This window comes from Malurus melanocephalus, unplaced genomic scaffold (genome assembly GCF_030028575.1).
Source record: "Malurus melanocephalus ecotype Western Australia unplaced genomic scaffold, MMel_1.1 scaffold_64, whole genome shotgun sequence".
In the NCBI taxonomy this organism is placed as follows: Eukaryota; Metazoa; Chordata; class Aves; order Passeriformes; family Maluridae; genus Malurus; species Malurus melanocephalus.
In genome coordinates, this window is record NW_026623296.1 from 1812068 (window position 1) to 1838331 (window position 26264).

Genomic DNA, 26264 nt, shown 5'->3' on the forward strand with positions numbered 1-26264 from the left:
CCCGAAAGACAAAGGCTCACACAGACACAGTGGGATATATATGTACAACATAATAAACCCCTCCCTAAAGAAGCAACTGTATATCCAAAGGGATACAGAATCAGAATTGTAAAAATCATAGTGAAGTTTGCTTGATGTAAAGCCTGAGATTTTCAGTTGGTTCTTCTGCAAGGCTGCAACACCTGCCAGATATGTTAAACTCTAATTTTTTATTTCTTTTTCTCTTTTTTTCATTTTTTTTATTTTTGCTACAGTCTTTAGACTAAGCATGCAAGACATACAACTAAGTGCAACTGAGTGAAATGTATTTTTTTTTTTTATTTACTCATTCCCTAACAGTTTGGACTGAGGTATGCGTACTAACAGTTTCTCATGCTGTTATCTTTACTCATGTCTAGCTACACATGCTGAGAATGAACTAATCTACCAGATTTTTATCCCCCTTCTGAATACCGAACTAACCAGCAAACCACTCAGTTTCGAAGCACAGGGCTCAATTCTCATGATCCCTGTCTGGCTACCGCCGGCACGTCACGAAGCTGCCTGGATATAATTTAAACCAATAAAATAAAAAAAAAAATTAAAAAATGTTTCCAAATGACCACAGACTGCCCTTTTTTTTCTTTTTTTTTTTTCCTTGTCTTTTTGAAACAGAAAGCAGAGTTGAGTTTTATAAAAGTAACTGCCAATAAAATTTCTTGTACCAAAGCTTATGAGTGGACAGGAGTGTTATTTCCTTATGAAAAATGCTGACCAAAAACTAAACAGAACTGAGCAAATGTGCCAAGATCAACCAAAATTAAAGCAGTCATCCCAGCACAGTCCYGGAACAGAAGTGGCACACAATCTGTAGAACCAAAGACCAAAAAAATTTTTTTTTCTTTTAATTCTAGAAATACCATTATGTCGTCCAGTTAAATTGTGGGAGCTTTTCTGTTCTCTTCTGTGTTTCATTAAACTGTCTCCTTTATCTGATACTCTAATTTTCCACAAAATAATTGTGTCTTTGTTTTCTTCAGCTCCCTTCCCATAGCTCCACCAGTAACACTGATTCCTAGTTTTAGCCTCAAAAGCTCTCCTCAATTCCTCTTTACAGACTTTCATTTTGGTCACTGTAAAGAATTGCAAATAAAAAGTAACAACTTTGGTTCAGACATCTACTTGGCCTTCTAAATTTTCTAGAATAAAGGAGCAGTTTCCCTCTCAGGTTAGCAATAGCCCACATCTTGTCATTTCCCTCTAAATTCTTCARCCTCCTTTGATCAACAATAAGAGGATATTTGGCTTCATAAGATAAAGCATATAACAGAGAACATAATTTACCTTTGTGTAATATCTTTGGTAATTTTAGGAAAAAAAAAAAAGGTACAAAGAAGAATATAAATTAAGCTCTGAAAGGCTTTTTCGAAATAATAAAAAAAGCTACAGTCCTACATAAATARATGAGTGACGGAAAAGTGGTTGCAGAATGAAAATGTTTAGGTGTTTGGTGACTGAGGTTTACTGACCTATCGCAACAGAYTTTGTATGTCGTGTTTGCTTTGCAGAGCTTTGCCTAACAAGCCCCGGCGCCAATTCTCTCCCAACTCTCCCGACTCCTCCGGCGAGGTTTCCATACTGGCTGGTGTAATATTGCATAACAATCCTAACTGCAGTACTGGATTTGCACAGCTGAAAATTAACACTTTAGCATTAGTGGGGCCCCGTTCCTTATTAACTCCCGTAACAGGTTCAATCTGAAATCTAATTTGTATTCAAACAGATTAACGCCACCAAGCAATCCTGAACTCATGTTTTAACCGTGAAACATCACCACGTACAGTAACAATTTAATGAAGTCATCTTTCCAACCACTATTTGCAAATGCAAATGTAAAAAAAAACCAAAAACCAAAAACAGAAAAAAAAAGTTGCAATAATAGATGTTTAGGTGCCCATCTCGGTAATCTCAGATATTCCAGAAAGATTTGTTAACCCATCAGAACTCGTGTTAAACAACCGAGAACCTGCCACTGTACTATTCATTCTCTACTAAAAGCGAACTCTGTTGGTGCTGCATATGTTTCTTTGTGCTGTTCAATTTTGTGGCATTTGCTAATATTCACCGTTGCTGCCAAAAAAAAAAAAAATCAAAAAAATAATCAAAAACCCCAAACAAAACAAGAATATATTAAAAATACTGCTTTGTGGAATGAATCTGTGTTGCTTCCTACAGTGTTTCTATGTTCATCTGTCATTCATTCTCATTCTTGCAGTACTTTGTTCCTCTCTCTCCGTTGGACAACCCTTCCACATGTATCGTGCAGCATTTGGGACCTTTTCAAAAAACAACAACAACAACAAAAAAGGAGACACCAAAATGGAATGTTTTCCATAGCTAAAGAAAACATGGTGGCATCTGAAGGAAACTGGAATGAATGACAGAAAAAACTACAAACAATTCAATGACATTCAGCTTCGTATAATAAAAACACCTATTAACATTCATCACAAAGTACAGAAAACGTTGAAGCCTCCAAGAGGCCCTGGGCCCAGATGAGGCCTGAGGTCAGAACTTAAAATGGTAGAGGAGAAGTGGGGCGGGGGAATAAAAGCAATACATTAAAAAGTTTGGGATAATTTTTTCTTTGAACCCCTCCCCGATATACACGCTCACACGCACACACACATACCCACACACGTGCACACACAGGCCTTCCCCATCCCAAATGGAAGCAAAAAAAAAAAACCAAGAAACCAACGAAAAAAAAAGAAAAAAAAATGGAGTAAAGGCAGTGATAATCAACATGCAGTACTGTGCAAATATGTTGTCCATTGGAATCCTTAAAATCTGGGCAAAGACTTGATCTGCAGTTCAGGTGTACATGCTCAGTTTGATGTCCTCAAGTGTCCAAAATTGGCAGGACCTGCAGTCCACAGCTGGCTGCTAAATGCAAGTGAATCAGTTTAGCAAATTTACAACACTGATGTTGACTGTAAGAGAGGAAAATCCCAAGTACCAAACAAGTCCATCCAATGCACAGAGTACAAATTCCTTTTTTCAACAAAAAGTAGAAAAATCAAAAATACTCCCAAATGGGATACTTGATGGCACTAAGAGTTAACATATTTCATAGTTGTCAAAGTGGACTGAGAATCCTCCAGACTGTACAATAATGGAGAGATTTCACAGCTAAGTTTGACGTGTTCTTCCAATCTTCATTCTCAGGGTAACGATGTCAGACATACTCATTCTATGTCCTCATTTACAGGTTCATCTTCATAATCTCTGTCGTGATCAAAATCTGGACTGTGGTTGGCTGTTGTCACTAAGGATAGCGGGCCTTCATTTTCATCTGGGTCCAATGGTTCTTCTTTGACATGCACAGGGTGCCTGGGAAAACAAAACAACAGGCAATCAGCAAAATGTTTGTTAAAAAAATAGTTTTGACAGTGGTGGGTGGTTTGGGGAGAAAGGCAAGGGAAATTGGGGGCTTCAGACCTGGAGGGCCAGGCCTGAGAACTCCAGGTCACCAAGGAGAAGACCCTCAATGACTGTGCTGGCCACAGGAGCCAAGCCAAGCACAATCTGCCAGGTAACAATCAACAGAACAACAGTAAACAGCCTCAAGCTGCCCCACAGGAGGTTYAGGTTGKGTATTAGGAAWTATTTCTTCACTGAAAGAGTGATCAAACACTGGAACAGGCTGTYCAGGGCACTGATGCAGTCACTGYCCCYGGAAGCAYTCAGGAAACAMGTGGCTGTGGCACTTAAAACAYGGTTTAGTGGTGAGCTTGGCTGTGCTGGGTTAAGGGCTGGACTCGACGATCCTAAAGGGTTTAATGATTCTAGGATTCCACAGAGGCTCTGCCASGCAGGCAGCACTCAACTTCCCCGGGAAAACACTCTGGGAGGAGCACCTCGATAGGGTTTCCATCTTGCAGAGAAAACGCTCTCAGCAGACACATTAAGCTAATATGATGTGGGATAAATCCACGGAGCAGGCAGGAACGGGGAGGCAGCGCCGGCCGAGGGCTCGTCCTCCTCGCCGCGTGCGCAGCGCCGCTCGTTAGCATGCACAACCCRCCACACAACTCTCCAGAGGACGACCCCAAGTGAGGTTCTATCATTAATCAACTTCAAGCAAACACAGCAAAGAGACACCATGATACATGCTTTAAACTCCAAATTAATGCATATTTTTACAAACTGTCAATAAGGGAAGAAAAGCCCTGCCAGGAAACACAAACAGAGAGGAAAAGGCTCGCTCAACACAACAATATGATAAGAAAGCACAGTCCTAACGAGAATAATAACGCTGTCAGCTGTAAACAAGGCAGAACATGATCCCCAGCTCATGGTGGGCACAAGGATGTACTAAAGAGATGAGATCTGCCAAATTTCTCATTACAGCAAAGCACATGAATAACCCGCAGGGGAACGGGGCTTGGTCATTCAAAACGGGTATGATAACAATTGAAAAATGTTGTTCGTAAATCATATTTACAACAAATCCTATACAAATACAAATTACCTTTTTTTTCCCTCTTTTTTTTTTTTTCGTTCGGCAGCTTTTGAAATGTAAAGTAGCCATGTGAGTCAATAGTGTCTTGTTGGTGGGACTTTATAGGAAAGTAGGATTTTATTGACATTACCAAGTATTAATAATGCGACACAGCGATGGAGACCCTGTTTGCTTCCTAAATAATTGATGTTGTAGGCAATCCCTTAAAATAAAGTGTTAATGAGTTCAAGTCCCACTCTGTCTCTCATTGAGTTGATACCCACCTCCAAGACTGTTTTTTCCTCTGTGAAGRCTGATTTAACCCTTTCACATATGCAACATGAAGCACAAACCTTCACTGTAAGAACTTGTTCTCTGCTTGCACAGCTTTGCTTTAAAATGAATGATTTGAACTAGTTGTATTGTATTTTATGTTTTGTGTGGATAGGAATGACAACACTGTTCACATCAGACTGCATGGACAGGCAGCAAAGATAAATCACTGRGCAAGGAAAACGTTCTCAGCACCCACAGAGAGACCAAAGCCAGCCTTGCCTGCTTCAAGTGAGCCAGCTGTACCCTKGTACCCTATTTATTTATTTAGGCTTGAGCCCGGATCAGTTTAGGAAGCATCTAACTTGCTGAMTACAGACAATTCTAACGTGAGCTGYGAATGCCTTTCAAGTCCCTGCATGTTTCAACTTCTCGAGTTGTAAAGTGCTGGATCAATACTTGAGTATGAACTGCACCTTCCAGCTCGTCCAAACGAATGGTGGGGAGAAGACAATGCAGCATCCATGTACACACACCTATTAAAACATCTCTGGGAGCAAAGAGGTTCCTCTGCATGTCATGTTAATTTTTGAAAAAATTACACACTGAGAGCACAGCTCACACAATTTTACCCCAACTAATGAAAAAGGAGGGGTGAAGAAAGGATTGAAGAAGACAAGTCAAGGATCAGAGGTTCAGAACTGGCATAAACATACAAAAAGGTCTCGCAAGAAGATTGTCGCGTGTGAGGTGAGCACGTGCCATCTGTCCCAGCAGCCCGTGGCCCCAGTGAATGTTAAACCATGCTCAATACTCGCAGAACTAGAAAAACTTATATTATGAATAGGTTGTGGGGCCCCTCACTTGGGAGAAAACATGAAATGAAAAACTGAACAAAAAGGGGGAAAGAGCGGATGCACTGAGAGCCCGATAAAGGCTGTGCTACTCAGCCTTTCTGGCAGTGATCTTTTTTCCTGCCGTTTTAATGTCAAAGTCTTGCTTTTTTGCTTTCTGGTTTTGATGCTGCTGCTGGGATTATTTATTTTTTTAAGTATTATTTTTGAAAACACAGAAGGGAAATTTTCAAGGGGAGAGGGAGCACAAGTCACGTGCAGCAGAAAGGCCTTGGTACATGGATTGGAGTTTCTCCAAAGGCTGCCCAGCGTCCCAAAGCATCCCCACCACCTCARGTGCCAGCAGCTTAGACAGGTGCCCACTGTGCTCACAACCACTCAAAGTGCTGCAAAAGCTCATTCAAAGGTCCCCAACCTTTCCAAAGCAAACTCTGCCCCTGCTCTGGTTTTGTTATGAACCAGGTGAAACCAGGTGGTTTTAACTGAGGCTCTCTTTGAGGTTTGGTGTGATTCCCAGAGGTCAAAAACCAAAACCTGAGGTGTGAGAAGCAACAGAAGTTATGAAAAGCTCTGCTCGACCCTGGGTGAGACAAAGCTGCAGAGAGCCACAAAGCCACGGGGAGCAGAGTCACACCAGCCTCCCCCAGCACTTCACGTGTTGCACAAACATCAGACAGCGAGCTTGGCAAAACCCCCATCCCCGAAACGAGGAGGTTATCTGGGTAACACAACCCCAGGGAGAGAGCTGCAAAGAAAACAGCGCCAAAAAAATCCCAACTCCTTGTGCATTCTGTCAGCTGTAACCACAAAATGGCATGTGAGGAGGAAACCTTCCCGAATCTGTGATTTTTCTCAGACATTTCTGAGCAATTGAAATAAATAAGCTTAAATAATCTCAGAGGCAAAAGGAGACTTTTATATCCTCTCAAGTAAATATGAATCTCTATTTACCACTTCACCAAATTCTCAAATTGGGGAAGGAAAACTTTATTCAGAGACTGAGGAATTCAGGCTGCTGAACTACAGAAAAGGTAAATGCTGGGTTAAGCAAAAAGAGAAAAAAAAGGGGGGGGAGGAAAGAAAAGAAAGGGTTTCCCATTTCTGTTTTTACAGCAGCAGAAATTCAGCACATTCCTTTTAAGTAGATGCCTGGGACTCCAGAAGGGGTTAACAATAAATAACCTTGCTGAACACAGATTCCCCTTCTTTTCACATCTGAGTAATTCTTTTGTTTGTCCACTCTGGGAACAGAGGAGTTTTTAATAAAGCTGACTGTTGTTTAAAGCCACTGAGTTCTGGTGGTGCACACAGCATGGAGTAGTTTGCTTTGTGGCTACCTTTGGAGCATATCAGGATGAAAGTGTTATGTCCCCAAGCTGTAATTATGCGACTACTTTCTAGTGTTTCAAAAGGAGGGAGAGAGAAGGGGAAAAAAAAACCACCCTAGCTGTGGTTCAATGTGTCATAAAAAGGAAACGAATGAGCAGTAATAAGACTTCAGCTAAAGTGTTAGACTTCTTAGCTGTCATGTTAACAAGGTCCTTTAAACCTTACAATAAAGTTTAAAGCTTGATTTCTTCTCATAGACTGAAATTGTTTAAAAAACAATTTGCATTATGACAAGGAAATCTGTTCTGAGAAAAAAAAATGAACATGTTGTTAACAAAGCCAGAGCAGGGAAAATAAAAGGTTTCACAGCGTCTGGAAACTCGCTGTTGACTCATGATTTTATTTAGTAAACAGGGAAAACCCTATGACGTGTGAATGGTGCTCTGGCTTTATATCCCTCCAAACTTCTTAGAAACACCATTATAATGGGGAAGCTCCGAGGCTGGCATTGGAACATCACCCGGCCACATTTTACTTAAGCAAAAAGAAATGTTCAGCAGAGAACACATATATTATCAATTCCGAGAAAATGAAAACACTCAGGAAACAATCATTTCCATATTACAACAGAAAATTGGATTTTCTGGTGAATAATGAAAATGAGGCATCACTCCCCCCGACCTCCTCTCTCTCCACTATTTGTTCTGTGCCCCTCACCTTGGTATCAGTGTGCTAAGAGATGATTATTAAGTGCAACAAAGGCCACAGCTATGCACAGTTCTGGAAGATGTCCTAGCCTGTTTCAACTCGGTTATTTTTCCCTCCTCTCAATCTCTTCAAAGACAAGGAAACCTTAGGTGAAATGAGAAGTGCATGAACCGCACTAGCCTTGAACTTGCAAAAAATATAATTACTCRGATTAACGCAACATCATAAACGTTCATCCTTGTCTGTTAGGCCAGGAGAAACCCTTGGGAGAAGTCTTGTTTCTGGAGAAAAGCCATGTCCCTCCACTCCTCCTTCACGCCGGCCCTGCGTGGTCACGGGCAGAGGATAACGAATTGTGACTAAAACTGCCTGGAGATGAATCCGTCTGAGAGAGACGGAAAGTGTGTCATGCAACGTTACTTTGGGAGAGATAATTAATACTGCACAAACAATCACTGGAAAAGCTAAACACATTATTTGAATGTTTTGAAGTAAATGGTAAAAGACAATGTTTAAATTAATTATTAATTAAAAATGAATGTTGCCATCTTTAAAGATTTTTTTTTCAAAGCACTTTGTGCACTGATTTAAAATGCTGCGATATCAAAGTATCCAGAGCCTCAGATTCCTTCGTGCCCCCTCCCCTCTGACAACACATTATGCAGGTGGGAAACTTTTTTGCCATTAAATGCTAATTAGTTTCACAACTAATTACTACCGTGGTATTAGGTTAATGTTTTTTCTACTTTTTGATTTAGACTTACTTTTGTAAATCCCTTATTCAAATTACTTTGAAGTGAAAGACTACAAATTAGTTCTCCTTTTAATGTGTAATGCGAGCCCTGGCGAGCCAGTCAGTAATTTTACAGGCTGTTTTAAGGAGCAGAGGGGGGCAGACGGGCAGCACGGTCCCTTGCAGGTACCCAACCGCTCTGCTGAGCTTTTGGGAACGCCAGGACTTGTAAATCCCGGTTCCCTCACCAGCTGCCAGTTACCCGGCGTGGATGGGAGGGGAGAGGGCAGTTTATGGCTTCGCAAACTCGCTCTGTCACCCCATAAATACCGCACACACCCATCGGGGCATCACACCCTTCCTGCCTTACCCTTTCCTGYGCCCGCTCGCTGCCCGGGTGCCGCTCACGTTGAGCGGGGCTGGCGAGCCCCCGTCACTTCGCGTGGTTATAGGCRCGCTCATTACAGCGCCGTCTGTTGCTGTAATGCCCCCATTAATTCTCCTTTTGATATTTTAAGAGCAATCTATAAATCACRCAGACCTTCGYGTWAATGCTTAGCAAGACCGTTTTGTGTTGAGTGGTTATTTTTGGACGCGCCAAACAAGCCCATTTTCCTGCTCAGCCCCACGGGCTGTGCCCATCATGTAGACCAAAGGCAAGAGAGAAGCCACATTTTTTCTCCAAGAAACCTGCTTGCCTGACAGGTTTTGCAAGGCTTGAAGAAGAGAATTGTGAAAAAGTGAACGATCTGATAGCCCTGTACAATTCTTGGATAGGATTGAGCTGATCAGTTCTGTGCGAAAATGGGTAAATTTGCACTTTGATGTTCTAATCACCCTACGTCTACACCTATATGGAGAGAGTTGTCTGCTCTTGCTGCTCTGTCCATAAMGCTCAGGAAGGAGCCAGGAGTCCCCAGAGTCACCTGAGAGCAGGTGGCAGGACAAGACCCAGGGCCAGCGTGCGCCCCTGCTGTACTTACATCGCTTGCATAGGGGAACGTCCTGGACTGCTGTCACTCCCGTTACTGTTCGTATGCTCCATTGCACCGTTGAGCTCTTCCCTCATGGCACTGGCTAAATTGCCCAGAGTGGGATTTCCCATGGAAGCAGTAGTGTATAGAGGTATACTGTTCTCAGCCATTGAAGCCTGCCAAGGACACAAAYAAATCCGTGAAGAGCAATGATTAACATTTTTACACACTGCACAACACAATCACTTGTTCCAAAACATCCTCTGCATTTACATTATTTGMAGTTACAGGTTTTTTTAAATACTATACTTTCTGATATGTATTACCCTGGTTCCATCAAGGGAAATTTAACATCATTTAGATCTGGGTTTAAGGATTCATAGGTGTATTGGCTTATAAGAGGATGGAGCTTTCCATTCCCTATTTGGAATTACACYCCCTGGAAAAAAGAAAATGTCCTTTCCCTATTTTTGCTTCATGAAATTATGTTTGGGGCTTTGGGGTATTTTTTGTGGCTTAGGTTTGGGCTTTGTTTTTAATGAAATGGGGAAAAAAACTGGCACTGGCTCAGCTGATAACTCCTTCCCACCGGAGCGAGCAGACACCAAGCAGTAGCGCAGCATCCCTGAGTTTGGTTTTCCTTGGGAAACGTGTGAGGCTGCCATCAGCGCTAAAGGGATCAGAGTTGCACCGATCTGCCTGAGAGCTGAACCTGTCCATGTGAAATTTTTTAAACCTCACCAACTCAAGTCTTACCTTAGCTATTGACTGGTTTATTTTGACTTTACCCTTGTTCTAAGGAAACACCGTGCAGAGGCACACTGGAGTTAACTTACTAAATGGAAATCTTTGTAGGAAGAGAATGAACTGTTAAATATTTTCCTTCTGATTCCCACCGTTCTGCCTGCTAATATTTACTGTGTGTCAGCATTAGCTCATGTTGACAGCACAGTCCGGCCCAGAAGCAGTGGGAACGCAGAAACCCTGAGCCCCAGAGGAGCCCAGTGTTTGGTGGGGACCGAAGGCACTGGAACAGGAGGCACAGGGATGGGAGGCACAGCTTTCTGAGGCTGCAGCACCCAGGGACTGGAAGGACATTTAACAATTTCACCCATCCCAGCTGGATGTGGCTGACATCATCCGTGGCTCTCCGAGCCGTGTCAGCGCCGGGCAGCCACAGACGCTGGCTCGGCACAGCTCGACCTGCTTGGGGAGAGGTCAGCTGGCTGCAGTGGCCAWGCTAAAAAATCCATCAGGCTGTGTCTGCATGATGCAAACCCAGCCTGTGGGAGGGCAATCCATGCAAACACCCCCCACCAGCACGCTCGCCTGCTCCTGACTTGCAGGACAGAACTCCTTGCTCACTGCCGAGCCGGCAGCTCTTCCCAGGCAAGCACAGCCAGAGACAGGCTGAGGGAGATRGGATGGGATGGAATGGGAAGGGAGGGCAGGACCAGCCTTCGCTGCAGCATCTTCAGGAGCACGGCCCCTTTCATTCTTCCTTGTGCTGACCTCTCCATGTGCAGCCCTATGTGTCRCACGTGATCACAAAAGCTATTCTAACGGGGAGGATTATTTTTATCTTCTTGATTCAACAACCGGCAAACTCATTGTGATTAGGGGATGCAAAGAACGGTTCACATTTCCTGCACTTGGCAAAATAATGACTCAAGTTCTTCACCCACAGTGATAACTTGTAATTGCAGTAAAGCAATTTACTGGGGGAGAGGTGGGATACAAGGAGTATCTGCTACGAAGGCCGTAATAGGGGAGGGGGTGTTTTGGGAACCCCTGCTGACCCACTGGGAAAAGAGAGAATTGGTGAGAGCTGGAGTCCCCRTACCTTCCACAGACAGAGGGGGGAGAGAGCTGCTTCTTCTCCCTGGCCACGAGGGAAAACAGACAGAGGAGACGTCAGAGGGGTCTGGGTGAAGGAGAGGGGCAGCCCTGCCACCCCACASGAAAAGAAAGCACAGCCTGCCCTGCTGATGGCACACAGCCCCTGAGGAACTCATGGGGATGGGCAAGGAACAGGCCTTCCCAGAGCCCACAGCAACTGGGGGAACACTGTCCATTAATTATTAATTAGACTGAACGTAGGCCCTGGCAGGTAAGGCACCTTGTCTCCTAGAGGAATTTAATGCCCACGCAAGATCCGAACTGACCACACGGCAGTGGCCACTCGCATTGTTTGCCCAGACCCTCCACTGCCCCAGAGAACCCACTGGGATTTCTCCTCCAAAATCCAGTGGTGGGAAGAGAAATGGGAACCTGCTGGTGTATTTTCACCCTAAAAGAGGACCTGCCTCAGTGCAGTGATTATTATTCACCCCCATTTATTAAGAGGGTGCACAGTGGTATCAAATCTTGCCCAGGCTCCTCTCTCCACAGCACTTGATGCTATGGGAGGCACGGGGATGTGGCTCTCCCAAAAAAAGGGAAGGGAAACAGTTTGGAGGGTATCAGGAAAGACAAGAATGGATGGAGATGACGACAACGACACGTGTTTCAGAAATAAAACACGAACAGTTCCATATGATAAGCATATTAATTGAAATTAGTCACATAGTTAACAATGTGAAGAAATGCAGGATCATTTCATTTTTGCCTTTCAGCCTCATGAATGTAAAATGTGCTTGTAATCTTAATACTATTCAGGAGACAAAGCAGTCTTTAAAAATCACACTTCACAAGACTCAAGGGAAAATAAGTTACTAATGAATGGTATTTACAGTTGCTTCATTTAAACATGCTTTCCCAGGCTTTGCAGGAGTTACTGCACAAACTGAAAAGATTAGAAGAAAGGCAAAATATCATTTTCCTCCTAATAATTTGTTTCTTAGCTCTGAAAAGAGAAGTCTGTTAAACATTCCACAAAACATGACTGCCCAAACACATACCCATGGCCATCAGTGAACTTCGGGAGAAGTGACCCCCAAGAACCAAAGACAGGGTTGCCTCCTAGATTAATTCACAATATATAAACCACATACAAACACACAGACCCCACTGCAAATCCAGGGCATGGCAATGCATCTGTATCTGTGTTTTATATAGCAAATACTACCTTCACCTAGGGTTTTTGAGACGGACTCAGCAATTTGTTGAAAGGAGAAAAAAGGCACAGGAAAAAGAGCTGGAGATATGGACATTTTTTAGGCTGCAAGTTATTAATTCTGCACCCAYACTTTGTGTATTTATGCATCGTGAAAAAACGCAATTTTTGTCTTACGATTACAGTTTAAACCAATAAAAATGATCTTTTATTTTCTATAGAAATTGCGCCGTTTATTTTTTACCAACAATAGGAAGATATGCAAAAATAGCCCTTAAAAGAAAAGGGGGAAAAATGATCTGCTTTCTCTTTAAAGCCATGAACAATAGAAGGTCACGTGCCGCAGTATCCTATCATTCAGCACATTAATAGCTGTGCTAGAGTAATTACACTTGTGGTATTTTTGCCTCAAGTGAAATTCTGAAATAAGAGGATGGAAATTATGATACTGCTGATAAATATTAATAAGTGAACTTTTAATTTTTTTGCCACAATATTCAAAATGCTAAGCATCTAGCTAATGCTGAAGCAGCCTGATATGTGTTTGCCTCCAGGGACTATGATGCTTTATGCACTTAAGAAAAAAGTTTAACGGAATTAAAATTTAATATCTAATTAGAGCAAGGCTAATATATTTTGAAATGAGTGGGGAAGACACACGCCTCTGTTGCATATTTGCTACAGTCATTAATCTTACCTGTAAAGCAGCATTGAGAGGTGTGCAGTAGGTGTGGCTGGTCTGTATGTTTTTAATAAGAGAAGGGTTACTGCATAAGAAAAACATAAAAAGGAGAGTTAAATGAACTTCTGTGCRAGCGTTTCAAGCACGTAATGCTTCCTCCCCCACCAGAAAACTAGGGCTGAGACTGGTTTTCCACATGAGCTCTCTTTTTTTTTTTTTTTAAATTTAAAGAAAATATCTGAGTTTATTTGCCTTTACTAAATAAGGAACATCATTATCTCTCGACGTTACCTCGCCATGTGTTCTACTACCCTGCGTTAGTGGCACGTCTTGGCATCTCTGCTCATTTTAGCTGCGTTCAGGAGAAATTCTCCAATTTTCGTCGTGCCTGGGAGCCYGTTACCAGGTAAAGGTCCATCGTGAGGAGGCAGGGATCAAAAACACCAYGGGACATTTTAAACTCTGCTTCATCCAAATGACTCTCCAGGTCGCTGGCAGCGGAGTCGCTCCCAATGGAGGGGGGACCACAGTGAGAGAGRATTTATTTGATCCACGTTATCTCCTGCCATGCCAACCAGGGGCTGCCCACACCATTGCCCCAAGCGGCCTGTGGGCATGGAGGCACAAGGGCAGGAGGCCCACACAAACCACCACACTGCCCTGAAGGCCCTTCTTAATAAAAAATATCCTGGTGTGCTGTTTTGGATCCTTATTTTTGYCAACTTTACATAAGGGGCCAGATCAGAGGATAAGGAATGGGGAGCAAAAGCTCTCTCTCTTTASGAGGCATCCCAACATCACTGGYTCCATCAGAGGAGAAAAAAAAAATTAAAAMTCATTAAATARGAAGTAGRTAAAAAAWTGCCCATGTGAAGTAYCTCCCAGAAGTTTTATCWCTCACTGGGCATGTTTTTATTTTAATTTTATTCATGTGACAATAAATCATGGTGAGCAGAGTCTTAACTGAGCCCCTTGCACAGGGACCAGCAAGGATCAGTTGCCCAGGAGAAATGGCCTTCAAGTAATGGTCAAAGAAAATCACTTTAGGAAGCCCAGGAATATTGGTGCATGGGTGTTGCAGGCACACAATGGCCTGCTGATAATCTTTACAGCTGGTCTCAGTGCATTTTCAAACTCTTTTAAAGTGAATTCAGCATTTCTGTCTTGTGAGTACCTTTCTTTTTCTGATTAGGAATTGCAAGACAAAGCATACAATCAAAAGCAAAGGAAAATATCAGAATTAAAACTTATCTGAAGCCTTTCCTGGCATATATCTGTCTTCCTGACACGTCTACAGCAGCATATCTGTGCTAGCGTGGATAATTATCTTAGTCTACATTGCTCTATAAATAAATGCTTTAACAAACATGTCAGAGTAGAGTTATTACTACACGCATTTGGATTATCAGAGTAGGACACACAAAATACACATAACAACCAAAAATTTAGTTTCTTTAGCAGCAAAGGTGATGTCACTATTTTGTGAAATGCAAGTCTACATGAGATGGGTAAATCATGCAAAGCAAAGCAACAGCAGAAAAAAAAATTAAAGCAAGTAAAAGCTCTTACTGTGCAACAAGCTCGCCAAAGTTTTCATCAGGGCAGTATTTTCGAGGACGGCCTCGTTGAATATGACGGCCACGTTTAAACTCTTCATCATCAACAGTCCAAAAGGACCCAAACTCATCCTCTACTCTGATAAAGCACTTATGCAGTGAGAGGTTGGTGCGAATGGCACCCTGGGACAAGAGCAGCAGCAAAGGAGATGAAGTGGAAACAAAGGGACACGGGATCGGGGACAGAACAGACATCAAATACAGGGAAAAGGAAAAAGAAAATAAAATGCAATAAGCATAAGCAAATGGTTTGTGAGGGTTAATATGCATTGCCACCTAAAAGCTACTAGCATGTGATGCAACAAACACCAAGCAAGCAGGGTCAGGGTACTGGTGGGCATACAAACAGTAGTGATGAGATGTTTGTCTTGGTTTCCCTTAACTGAGACAATGCGAAACCACCTGTGGTAGGTCTAACACCAGCTAGCAGCCAAAAGCCTCTACGTTAAACTGTAAGCATGATCCGAGCTAGGCTAAGAAGTTCAAACATGGTGGACATACCCACTGATCTTTTGTGGCCTTCGTTTTTGGAACTCTAGTTCATCCACTGTCCATACTGCCCCTTTAACGTTTTCTACTCGCACAAAACACTTGTGAAGACTAAGATTATGACGCACTGCATTCTGCAGCAAGTATAAAAGAGAAAACATTCAAAAACCTTCCATGAGAAAATGCTCATCATTGTCCAAGAACAGCAGCAGCACAGTCAGCTTGACAGTTCTCATTTTGCAATGTTAAGCCCCTTCCCCTCCCCGCACCCGCTTGCCTTCCCCAGCTCTTTACATCTTATTTTGCAAAGACAAAATAAATACGAAAGCTTAAACCCGAGATTAAAAATTCACGTTATTCTTATCAATTATCCCCAGCGTGGCTGAGAACAGACACTATWTTAAGCATGCATGTTGTAGAATACAGCACATTTCATACAGAACACAAGAGCAACATTGCTTATACTTTTTCAAAACAAATATATACGCTCTGTAAAAAGAAATATCTCCCCTCCTGGAAAAGAAAGCRGTTAGAAGGAACAGAAAAGATTTCATGTAAGTGCAGATGACTGGATTTAGCAGCAAGGCACTGGAGCTGGTGCTGCTGTGGTTTCCCCACAGCTGGGGTAATATGATTCAGGTGCTGGACCTCCCTCCACACCCACAGCTCGGGCCGGGGGCTCGGCAGCACCCCACCGGCCGGCCGGCACCGACGCCTGCCTCCACGGCTTGCTCTTATATGGAAGTTGGCTCCTATTTCTGGCAGACTACTGTAGTGACTGATCTGWGCCTCTGCCAAGTGAAAACATGAGGAGGGCTCTCTGGAACAAAGTGATAATATCCCCACAGCTCATCACCCAGAGGGACCTGTGCTCATGGCAGCCGATGCCCCATGTCCACCCRCAGCTCAGTGCTGGGAAGGATGAGCAAGGCCAACCCCTCCGATGTCCTGAGACATGAGGAGACAYCTCACTGAGGCATGGCAAGCTGGTGGCTGTTCTGTCCCTGCTTCCTCTGAGAGCTGAGAGCCTTGCTATCCCTCAAATGGAGCACTATGCTTCTTCTCTATTTCAGGACTTTTTTGTGTAATACCCTGCAACAACTACTGAACCCAGCAGTCTTAAAGGTTTTTTCCAGCCTAAATGGCTCTATGAGTCTACAAAGCCATTGCTCATGGAATTTGTAGGAATTTATACATGGAGCKTGTTCCCAGCACTGCTGAAAGGGGCTTGGGAAACAGGGGAAACAGAAGAAGCCATTTGCTGAAAATCTGCAGGCGAACAAACTCCATCCTCACTGGCACCATTGATTCAGTCAATCTGGTTGACTCGTTAGCAGGCACAAAGCCAGCCAAACACATGGCCTGGGTCTAGGCAACCAGGAGACGACATTTTTTTTTTCCTTCCGACATCATCCTCTTTTTTTTTTTTTTTTTTTATGAATATGGGGTCTGGATGGCAAAGGGAGCTCTAATTGTGAATGTCTATGAATGTCTACATCACTGTGCAAACAAAGGGTAGCACAGAGCATTTGTCATGTAAATTAGGAGGCGGTGGTGTGTGTGTGTGTGCTGGGAGGGGAAGGCACAGAGTCTTCTGCTCCTTCTCCAATTCCCTGCCCAGTGCAATCCCCACACTCCCACTCCGGCAGGAGTGGAAGATTTGGGGTTTGAACTGCCTTTGCTTGARGGCAAACACATCTCTAGCTGGAGGTGTCTGATCCAGGCATTTCAGCTTTTCCACACTGATCTGCTTCTGAACTGGTGAAACAATAAACCCCCAATATGCTTTTMCTCTCAGCAAGGCAGGAAAATCTAGCAGAAAGTCAACCTGTCCATCAGGCCTGCTTCCTTCTGCCCTCGTTTTCTTCAGCTCTTATTTTTTAATGGGGTGTTTTTTTTCCCCTCCCACCTCTTCCAGATTTCGGTACTGTTGACATTTTTGGCAAAATCCCTGATTTTGAGGTGGAGGAAAAAYATGTAAACGCCCCACACCTCACGAGCTGGAATCAGCCAGCTCAGCAACTGCTGGTGGGTGCCGCACCAGCACAACCCGACACAGCGCTGCCGGCCCACATCTGGGTAACTCAGGCAGTTTCCTGTGAAAATGGGAACACTGTCAAGTCTGGAGCAAAATGTAAGAATAATAACACTATTTCCCCCAGTGAAAGCTGATCTTGTGGCTCATGCAGCAGTTGATCAAACGCACACGGCAAAGCCCGGCGAAGGGAGTCCTCAGAGTTTGTAAATAGTCTCTAAAGACTGGGTTGAGCAGGAATATTTGTGTTTTGCTTTAAATAAATTTAAAGCTGGAGAAATATTTTACAGACTGTTCTTGTTCTCTCAAAGTCCATGTGCAGCTGATGGTTGAGGCTGCAGGATTGGGCTCTTGCTGGATATGTTAAGACAGACAAGCTGAATATTTACAAGACATCCATGAAGTGTTGCTCTCATTTTCTATTTTCCAAGTGATCACTTATTTAAGGAGCTCATGCCAGAAAAAAATTGTTGTGCTTCCCCTGCCTCTGGATACTTGCTATCTAACAGTTTTATTTGAACAATACCCCAACGTGTCAGAGCCACACCTGCAGCCTGTGCCTCATGGCTGTGACTCAGTGCCAGCAAATTACTCCAAAAAATAAAAGCAAACAGACATTGCCTCTGACCTGTCAGAACCGGTTCACAGTGCTCCCTCAGCAATCAGCTTAACAGAAAAATTAGGAGCTATTATTGCAAGATTATATATTTACCTTGTTAAAAATATTTGTATGCAAGCCACTTTTGCAGAAAAATTACCCTGAACATGCTTRAATGTAGTAAATGAAAGGGTTTGTTATTTTAATAACTGCTCAGGCTCTGCCGTACTGCATTTTGGGAAAGAGGTTCATTTTTTAGAGGTCTTTATTCCTGCACTCTTCTGTGTTTTTGAAATAAGGCTCAGGGAAGCTTSGCCACACCAAAGCCTGACCCTAAACTTGGGGAACAGTGACCCAAATGCCCCCTAAGCATTAGCTGAAGGTGAGCACAAATCAGCACATATATATTCAAATTATTCTGATTCTGCAATTAGCCCCTTGCGCTCGTTCTGCGCCCCGTGGGCTTCCCATCATGCCAATCCAGAGCTGCATTTTCCTCCCTGCTGTTCCTGGGGGCTGGCAGAAATCTGAGTCTCCAGCACAAAAACCTGCACTACTCCAACCACTTGTCTGTTTTGCTGGTGCTGGTGAATCTGGGGGTGAAGTTTTTCTTTCCTGTTACATGAAGCAGGAGCTGGACACCTGCAGAAGGTCAAGGTGTACAAAGAGGGGACTCCAAATGGCACCTGCCTCCCTGGGACTCACAGTGCCCTTCTACAAGCCTGAGAATCTGCAGCTCAGCCTCTCTGCTCCTCTTTGTATCTGCACCAGCTTCTGGGATTGGATTTTATGGGATGCCAAAAGCTAATTCCCAAAACTCGCCTCACAGGAGATACAGCCAGGACTGCCTGCTGCCTTCTTCCACTCCTCCCTCCACTTCCCTTTGCTGCTGGAACTAAATAGGATTTTTACTTTAGCACCCACACCTGCAGCTGCTGCAAAGTCCTACTGGAACCACTCCAGCAGCAAAAGACAGGCAGGTCTAAAAGGATCTTAAATCAGGGAAAGTTAATTTCCTTTCTGGATAGTAAGGAAGCTGCAAAGTTAAACACTGCTCATGTTTTCCAACTGCAGGGAGGAATCAAAGCAGCAATCACATCACAGAAACTTTTCCTGAACTTAAGAGCTTCTAGACCAGGGTTGAAAATGTACAAAATTGTGCTGGGATCTGAATGAAACAAAAACCATGCCACTAAAAACCAAGCTAATTTCCAAAGACCATTTTTAGCTCCATCCGCTGAAGGAATTAATCCTAAATGCAGGCTGGGACAGGAAAAACAGAAAGAGTTGATGGAACAGCATGTATGGGACCTATTCACACAATTTGGTCATTTGAAGTTGAGAACAACAGAGCTGTCTGGATTAAGAGAGGCTCCAAGCACCAGCATACAGTTTTACAGCAATGCAACACCCTGTTATTYGGTTCATTCATTTGTGATTGCASTGGATTCAGAAGCCAATATGACCAYTAAAGTGCTAAATATAAGTGAAAGAGTAGCCCCCCAAAATATACAATAAAATTAACTCCCCACAGTTATTCTCTTATCTAACAATATCTGTGATAGTTATCAAAGGAAATTGAAGTGCTAAACCCCAAGTTTATTTCTGTTAAAGACATTTCTTATTGAGGAGCTTGTTTCTTGTGTATTAAATTCAATAAGCTTCTGCTGTGTGATTAAAAAAAAAAAAAAAAGAGAGGAAGTTTGTAACAGCTGTTAATGTAGTTAAGAGTCAATCGACTGAGGAAAGAAATCCACTGATCTATATAGATCCTAGGAAAAAAAATGGTGTTGTGATTACAACCTGCACAGCTTAAAAGACAAACAGTATATCTTCTACTGACATAAGAACTTTACCTCTTTTTTTTTTATTTTTCATTTTCTAATACGTTCCAGCTGAAGAGCCTGAGTTTCCCTGCTCGTAGCAACCACACAGAGGAACTCATGGCATAATCACAGAACATAAAAGCCAATAATGGGGATTCAATTAGTGGTTTTCAAAGGCAGAAGTATTTTTTTCTGCCAAATATCGAATTGTTCCTGCAGATAAGGCACCCAGCACACATCAAAACCGCCGATCTGAATTTCCCYGTYCCYGTGTCGGGACAATTTAARTCATCAGCAAGGTCTGTTCTGTACAWGGCAGAGAGCAAAAGCAAGAGGCGGGCTCAGCCTTACCTTCCACGTCGCCGCGTTGCGTCGGAAGTAGGCGAACATCCGCGTGAACCAGTTGTAGATTTCGTTTAGTGTTAGCTGTTTCTCGGGAGATTCCAGGATGGCCTTGTGGAGCAAAAGCGATTGCAAAGATCCATTATGAGCACACCGGTACAAAAAACACACTCACAGTTTTACTTTGCCAGATACAAAAAGGGAAAGAAAGGAAGAATGGAAAAAGAAGAGATTTGGAGCAAAAAATCCAAAGGAGGGTTTTCACAATATGAACTAAGATTAATGGCTGTATTTAACAGTTCAATGGCAAAATTCAAAATGGAATTATCTAATTGTTTTGAGTTTTTATTTCTGTTTCCTTACAGAAATATTAATTTATTAGTCATTCATAAAGCAGAATCAAAGAGAAATGCAAAACATTTCACTAGCTGATTAAAGCTCAGTAATTATTTAGAGCTCAGATTAATTCTAGGGATCAGAGATTACTGTAGCTTGTGATAATTGACTTGCCATCTTTAAACAGGCTCATTTTCACTGTTGTGTGAAATGAATTTCCTAATAATCACATCGTATTGTAATACTTAATCAAAAGCAATTATGTTATATATTGCAGTTCTAAAAACCCTTATAGTAAAGGTTTGAGCATTTGAGCACGCTTACATACCAAAGGTTTGAAAATCTATTTAATCCAGAGTGTGCACATATAGGGAGATACATTTTTTCCTAATCCAGACGCGTGCGTTTGGCTCAGCTTACCTGTCTAATTAAAGATGCATACGTGAATGGTGGTCTAACTTCTGCGTTCTTATAAAATTCTTGGTTCTGGGCAATATCTGCTAAATAAGAGCAGTTGTTCTGTTATCATCACAGCCTGACAGCACCGGGCCGAGGCGGGGGCTGTGCCAGCAGAACCCCTTTACCTGAAGAAATGGGGACGTTGTATTTATCCGAGTACCGCCTCCGGATGGGTCCGACGTTGTGCATGCTCGTGGTAGTGATGACCGACGGTCCCTGCGTGACGGGAGTGATGGGCGCAGTCGGGGTGGTGGGAGTATGAGGTAAACTCTGCGGAGACGCCTCGGACGCGGTCTTGGACAGCGTGACGCTCGATACCAGATTCAGCTGCGGGGGGAAGCACGAGGCTTTGGTTATAAACAGCATTTCTGCATGGTTAAGGGCTGCAGAGGAAACCCTCGACAGCAGAGCGTCCCTCAGCTCCGAGCAGACACTGCAGCTGCTGCAACATCTCCATCAGGAGCCAGCAAAGGGAAATAAATGTAATAAATACACATATACATTTCTAAAAGCTTTAAAAAMCAGAAAAAYATAGCCTGCTGCTGGAAGAACAAATCATGAATTTTTATCTAAACCTTGGAAGAAGATCTTGCCCRGTACATGATCATTTTAATATTTTACTTCAAGTTTCATTGTTTCACAGTCTAAACCCCACACCTCTCTGATTTCCATGMTATCATTATGCATGGCTTCTAATCAGTCTTCTTGGATATTTCACTGAAGGCATCAGGCTTAAAATAAAAGGCAAGACTTTCCAAGGGATGTGTGAGAGAGAAACGCAATCTCTCTCTTCAGCATTTGGGCTTTTCTTTTTTTTCTTTTTCTCCCCCTCTCCGTTCATCCATTTTAAAAGCAAAGCCCAGAGTAGGTTAACACTGGAATAATTTAATTAATCACAGTGCATGAAATACTGTGAGCATTCAGCCCAGCAGAAGTGGCACCACTCTGTTTTTCYTCCCAGGATGGAAGGCATTGGTGTTACCTGCACGAAGCCCGGCCCCGCTGCTGTGGCAGCGTGCCACGGCGGGCTGTAAAACACACCTGCCTCCAGGATTGGGTATCAAACCCAGCTCCAACCCGACTGTTTTCGATACACAACTCTATTTATACAACCAGCATCCACATTCCTCCCCAAGCCTTTCTTTTTGCCCTACAACGTCCTTTGAAAGATGACGCTCGGTCTCAATAGGTCGCTGCTGCTGAAGTATTTTAAACAAACAATCCAATCCCTAAACTACAACATCAGAGAGGACGACCGAGAAAAGGGCTCTTTGACTACTTCCACATTTATTTCCCTTAGGCGGTTTCACGAATAATATTGGTGAAATCTTGACCCCATTGAAGTCGGTAGCAAAATTCCTACTGAATTTAACAGGGCCAGAATTTTACAACTTTTGTTCGTGATTAAAATTCCTTTTTTGCTAGACATTAAACCTTCTGAGATGAAGGCAAGGCACACGACGCAGCTATGCCCCCAAATATCTCATGTTTATCCATAAGGCACTGTATTAATTTTCCTTGTATGAAAGTAACCAGATAAGAAAACTCCTATTAGCATCCTTCATACGAGTTAATAGGCACAAATAATGTTTCTTTTTAAAAATAATAGGATTTATCCCAAACAAAGGTAGTGGAAAATAAAGGGCTGTAGTTTTACAGAGAGGACACCACCACAAAAAGCCCACTGCCCACAGAAAGGGCTCAACTGAGGGAAGATAAATTGTGATTGTCCTTCCTGACAGCGAGAAGAAACTGAGGGAAGCCCCAGCTACAAACTCCTGGCACAGCGCAGATGCTGCTCCAAGGGGATGAGCAGCAGACGGGCAAACACCCACCTTTCCCTGCAGGTGCTTACAAATGGCTCCCCACCTTCCAGTGGGAAATATTTAACAATTTGTGGCAAAGCCAGGGAGTGTGACCCCAGAGAGGGAGGATAAAGGTGGTGAAATGCAGATATTGATCCCCACTGCAGCATCCCCACTACCAACAGTCTGGAGGTTCACACCCTCCTGGTGCCAAGCACTGCCACCACGTGCCACCCAGTCTGCTCCTTGACTGGCGTGATTTAAGGACACTGATTAGGGACATATATATAGTAATGTCTCCCTGTTATCCATCTATCCATCTATTACATATGATAAAAGGACCAGTGATGATAATAATAGTGCAACTGACAGGTCTCACCATGAAATTAAATCTACTGTATTTTATCTCAGTTTCTAAATGGACATTTTAACAGTCCAATAACTGTGAGGAAATCTGCATCAATTTTAAGTGCCCTTCTCAGCGCAGGCTCAGCAGCCGGGCCCTCCCGTCGGAAAGATCACTGCTCCTGCTTCATCATTACGGCTCCCAACTACTCCATTTCAAAAGAGTCCCCTTCCTTTTTCAGCATGTAAAAACTTAACATTTAATCTGTTTCTACTAGGGAACCTTGAGAAAGGATCCACAAAGGTCAGCGTTCCCTGCTTAAAGAATCTGAATCGAGTTAAATTTCTTTAGGCTTTTCAACGTAGGTAGCGACGAGGAATAAACACAGAAGAGGACGAGCAAAGGGGGGGGCTTTAACAGGCTTGACAAATGACACTGTGATTCACACCCACTGCTGGGCTGCCACTAATAAGCTACAGAGGAAGCAGCCAATCTCAGCTAATTACCAGATAAAATTGTATTGTAAGGACTCTAATTAGGAGATGCTTATGGAGGTGATCTAATGATTAAACGCTGCATCCAAGTGACCCCACCATCAATGTGCAGTGGTGCAAGATGTCACCGGAATATTTTGTAGAAACAGTAATTTTATTTCAAGGAGGGGAGGCAGTAATATTTGTAATAATGGCTATGAGGTAAACTAATTAAAAGACAGTTCCTAAAGGAAGACTGTGGCTTTGAGCAGCTGTGGCCGTTCCAAAACAAAGTGCCAAATCTCAACAGAGGAGCTGCAGTCAAGTGGAAAATTTCTGCCTGACCTCTGCTCTCGCTATTAATTTGCAGGAAACCTAATGACACATATACATATTCCCACAAAATTGTTCTAATTGCTAATTTGCCAAAGGAGCCCAGTTTCCAAATTAAACATGACTGCAGTCTGTGAGGAAAGAGAGAACAAAAAGCTGGAACGCAGCGAGTCTGCCGCGTTTCACCTCCGACGACCATTTGTGAGCCTGAACCAACAAGTTAATGAAACACGACCTTGTCCATCGCTAGCGAAGTTTTTCCGTTTTCCGTGTTTTATTTGATGACACTCTCCTCTTCCAGCTGGGTTCCCCAAGCCCGAGCCAGGGTGAGGGAGGAGAGGGTTGCGTTCCCTCCGCAGCCTTTCGCTGCCGCTTCCTTTGTTGCACCGATAGCGCCAAGGCTGAAAAATCGGTTGTGAATTAGAGCAGAATAACAAATTATGAATGGTGTTGGTTTTGTTGCCATCTTGAATTATTAATCTGAATGGTAAACTATTAAATCTTAATATTGGCGTCAATTAGGAAYGTGGAAGCGGCCGTGGATGATTGCGCAGGGCAAAGATCAGGGAGGGACTGGGCTGGGAGGGTTTCTTTTCCTGATGGAAACTCTACACGGTTTCTCCCTGTTTGCATTTGCTATTTAAAAACAAGTTACTATGATTAGAAAAGTTGTTCGTGTTGGTATTCTGTACACAGGCTGTTTCCCACATACCGTAATTTTTGGATGAGTATTGCTGCTGGCAGARGGGAGGGAGCCCAAGTCACAGAGTGAACACTTCAACGAGCAAGAACTCTTGCACTGCAGCAATGTAYAACATGGGCACTCCCTGAGTACACCCCTGCACCACGGAGTTATATGTTTCTGTAATGTTTGTCCTGGGAATGAATGGGGGGAGGGAGAATTTCCTCCAGCCTCAAAAAAAACCAAAAACACCAACCAATAACAAGAAAAAAGAAAAAACAACAGAAAAAACACCAAATCCCGTAACAGTTATAAGTCCTAAAATTCTGCAAATTCAATCACTGAACGTTGTTGATTGCTTTGTTCGGTTTTTGAGAATATTTCCTCATACTGTTTTGACTTGCTCATTCATGGCTGCCATAATTGGTTCAGAATTCAATATCCTGCTTAAGACTTTACTATTAACCTTCCAAGAAATAGTCATGTCTCCCTATTAAATGTGAAAACTGAGTCATTTGCTTTTTTTCTTTAGATATAAACAAGGCAGAAGTAAACCACTCCTTCACCCTGTAAAACAGATTTCCTGTTAGTGGCTCTCCCACTAGGGCTAAATCTGATTTCTTTCTGTGTAAATATTTTACATGACAATAGTGGCTGCACATAAAATAGCACTGTRACTCTTTTAAAAAGAAAGAATAAATGTATGTGTGTATTTGTTTCTAAGTGTCACAGTGAGGCCATAYACAGTGACTCCTCTGCAATGGGGGSTGCTGCTCTGGGCCCAGCTGGGRCTGAGGACTTATCAGGACTGAAGTATTTTGGGGAATAAACTCCTTTTCTTGACACTGAGGGTGAGAGAGAGAAAGTGAATACTGGGCCTAAAACTTTATTCAGTGCTCTTTCTCTCCCTGTTTCAGCCTGGACACATTAGTGTATTGGATGCAGAGCCTGGCAGGCAGCAATCACTTAGCAGGTGTTGTTATTGGCAGGAATACTAAGGAAACTGAAGCTGAGGAGTGAGACTTAATGAAAACCAGTATATAAAAACAGCTTTTGTTGTGTTTGAGAATCTSTCTTTATTGCTGCATATCGTTATTTTTTCAAACTATAAAGTATGGCTACAGCAGCTAAAATGCTCAGTCATTACCTCAACAGTTAAAAGACTTCTTTTTTTTTTTAATGCTTTGTTATTACAGTTGCTAAAAACAGTATTTCAAAACAATCATAACTGCTATGGTTATGGTAAAAAAATACATTAAAGAAGGGATATCTAACAGYGCATCTTGTTTAAAGTGCCAGAAGGGTCTTTAAAAGTTTTCTGTCKATTTTTAAAAGATGGTTATAGCACCTAGTATCAAGAATTGTTGGTTGATGCTTTTTCCTTCTCCTTCCCTTCCTATGAACTTCAACACAAGTTAATCCTCCCAGAAGAAAGCACATTTCCATTTGAACCTATTATGCTGATGGCTAGCATGGATGAAAACAGCCATGTCGGGGGGGTATCTTAATAGCAAAACCAGGATGACAGTTCCTGAGAAATCSCTGTTCCGGCTTTTGTGTTGTGGTTTTGTTTTTTTACCTTGAAAAAAAGTTCACCTCACCAAAACACGTCACAGCATATTCTGTCTTGTGGCTTTGTTCTCACTTTACTCAGGCCCCTCAGCCGCAACAAAACAACACGTGTAGCATGAAGGGGAACAACACTGCCTGCTCCAAGTGTTGAGCTCTGAGACAGCTCCATTTTCTTTTACAGTGCTGCCCTTGACTATTTTCATTGCTGGACGTTTTTAAAAGTAGTCCTAAACACTACCCCAGTTTCTGGGGTGTTCCCCC

At 42.9% G+C, this 26264-nt stretch overlaps 1 protein-coding gene across 10 annotated transcripts in view; it reads right to left on the reverse strand.

The window, feature by feature from the left end:
• Positions 1-271: 271 nt before the first annotated feature.
• FOXP1 (forkhead box P1) overlaps positions 272-26264 on the reverse strand; it is a 376963-nt gene continuing 350970 nt past the window's right edge. For 8 of the 10 annotated variants that reach the window (XM_057366400.1, XM_057366393.1, XM_057366395.1 and 5 more), the window contains 7 exons: positions 20918-21119; positions 20754-20833; positions 20007-20108; positions 15209-15330; positions 13107-13176; positions 9364-9530; positions 272-3372 (listed from right to left, as the gene is read on the reverse strand). In XM_057366400.1, the coding sequence (XP_057222383.1) occupies positions 3228-3372; positions 9364-9530; positions 13107-13176; positions 15209-15330; positions 20007-20108; positions 20754-20833; positions 20918-21119 (888 nt within the window). In that variant the 3' untranslated portion in view covers positions 272-3227. The remainder of the gene's footprint in view (positions 3373-9363; positions 9531-13106; positions 13177-15208; positions 15331-20006; positions 20109-20753; positions 20834-20917; positions 21120-26264) is intronic. The other 2 variants (XM_057366399.1, XM_057366403.1) reach the window with 1 other exon arrangement.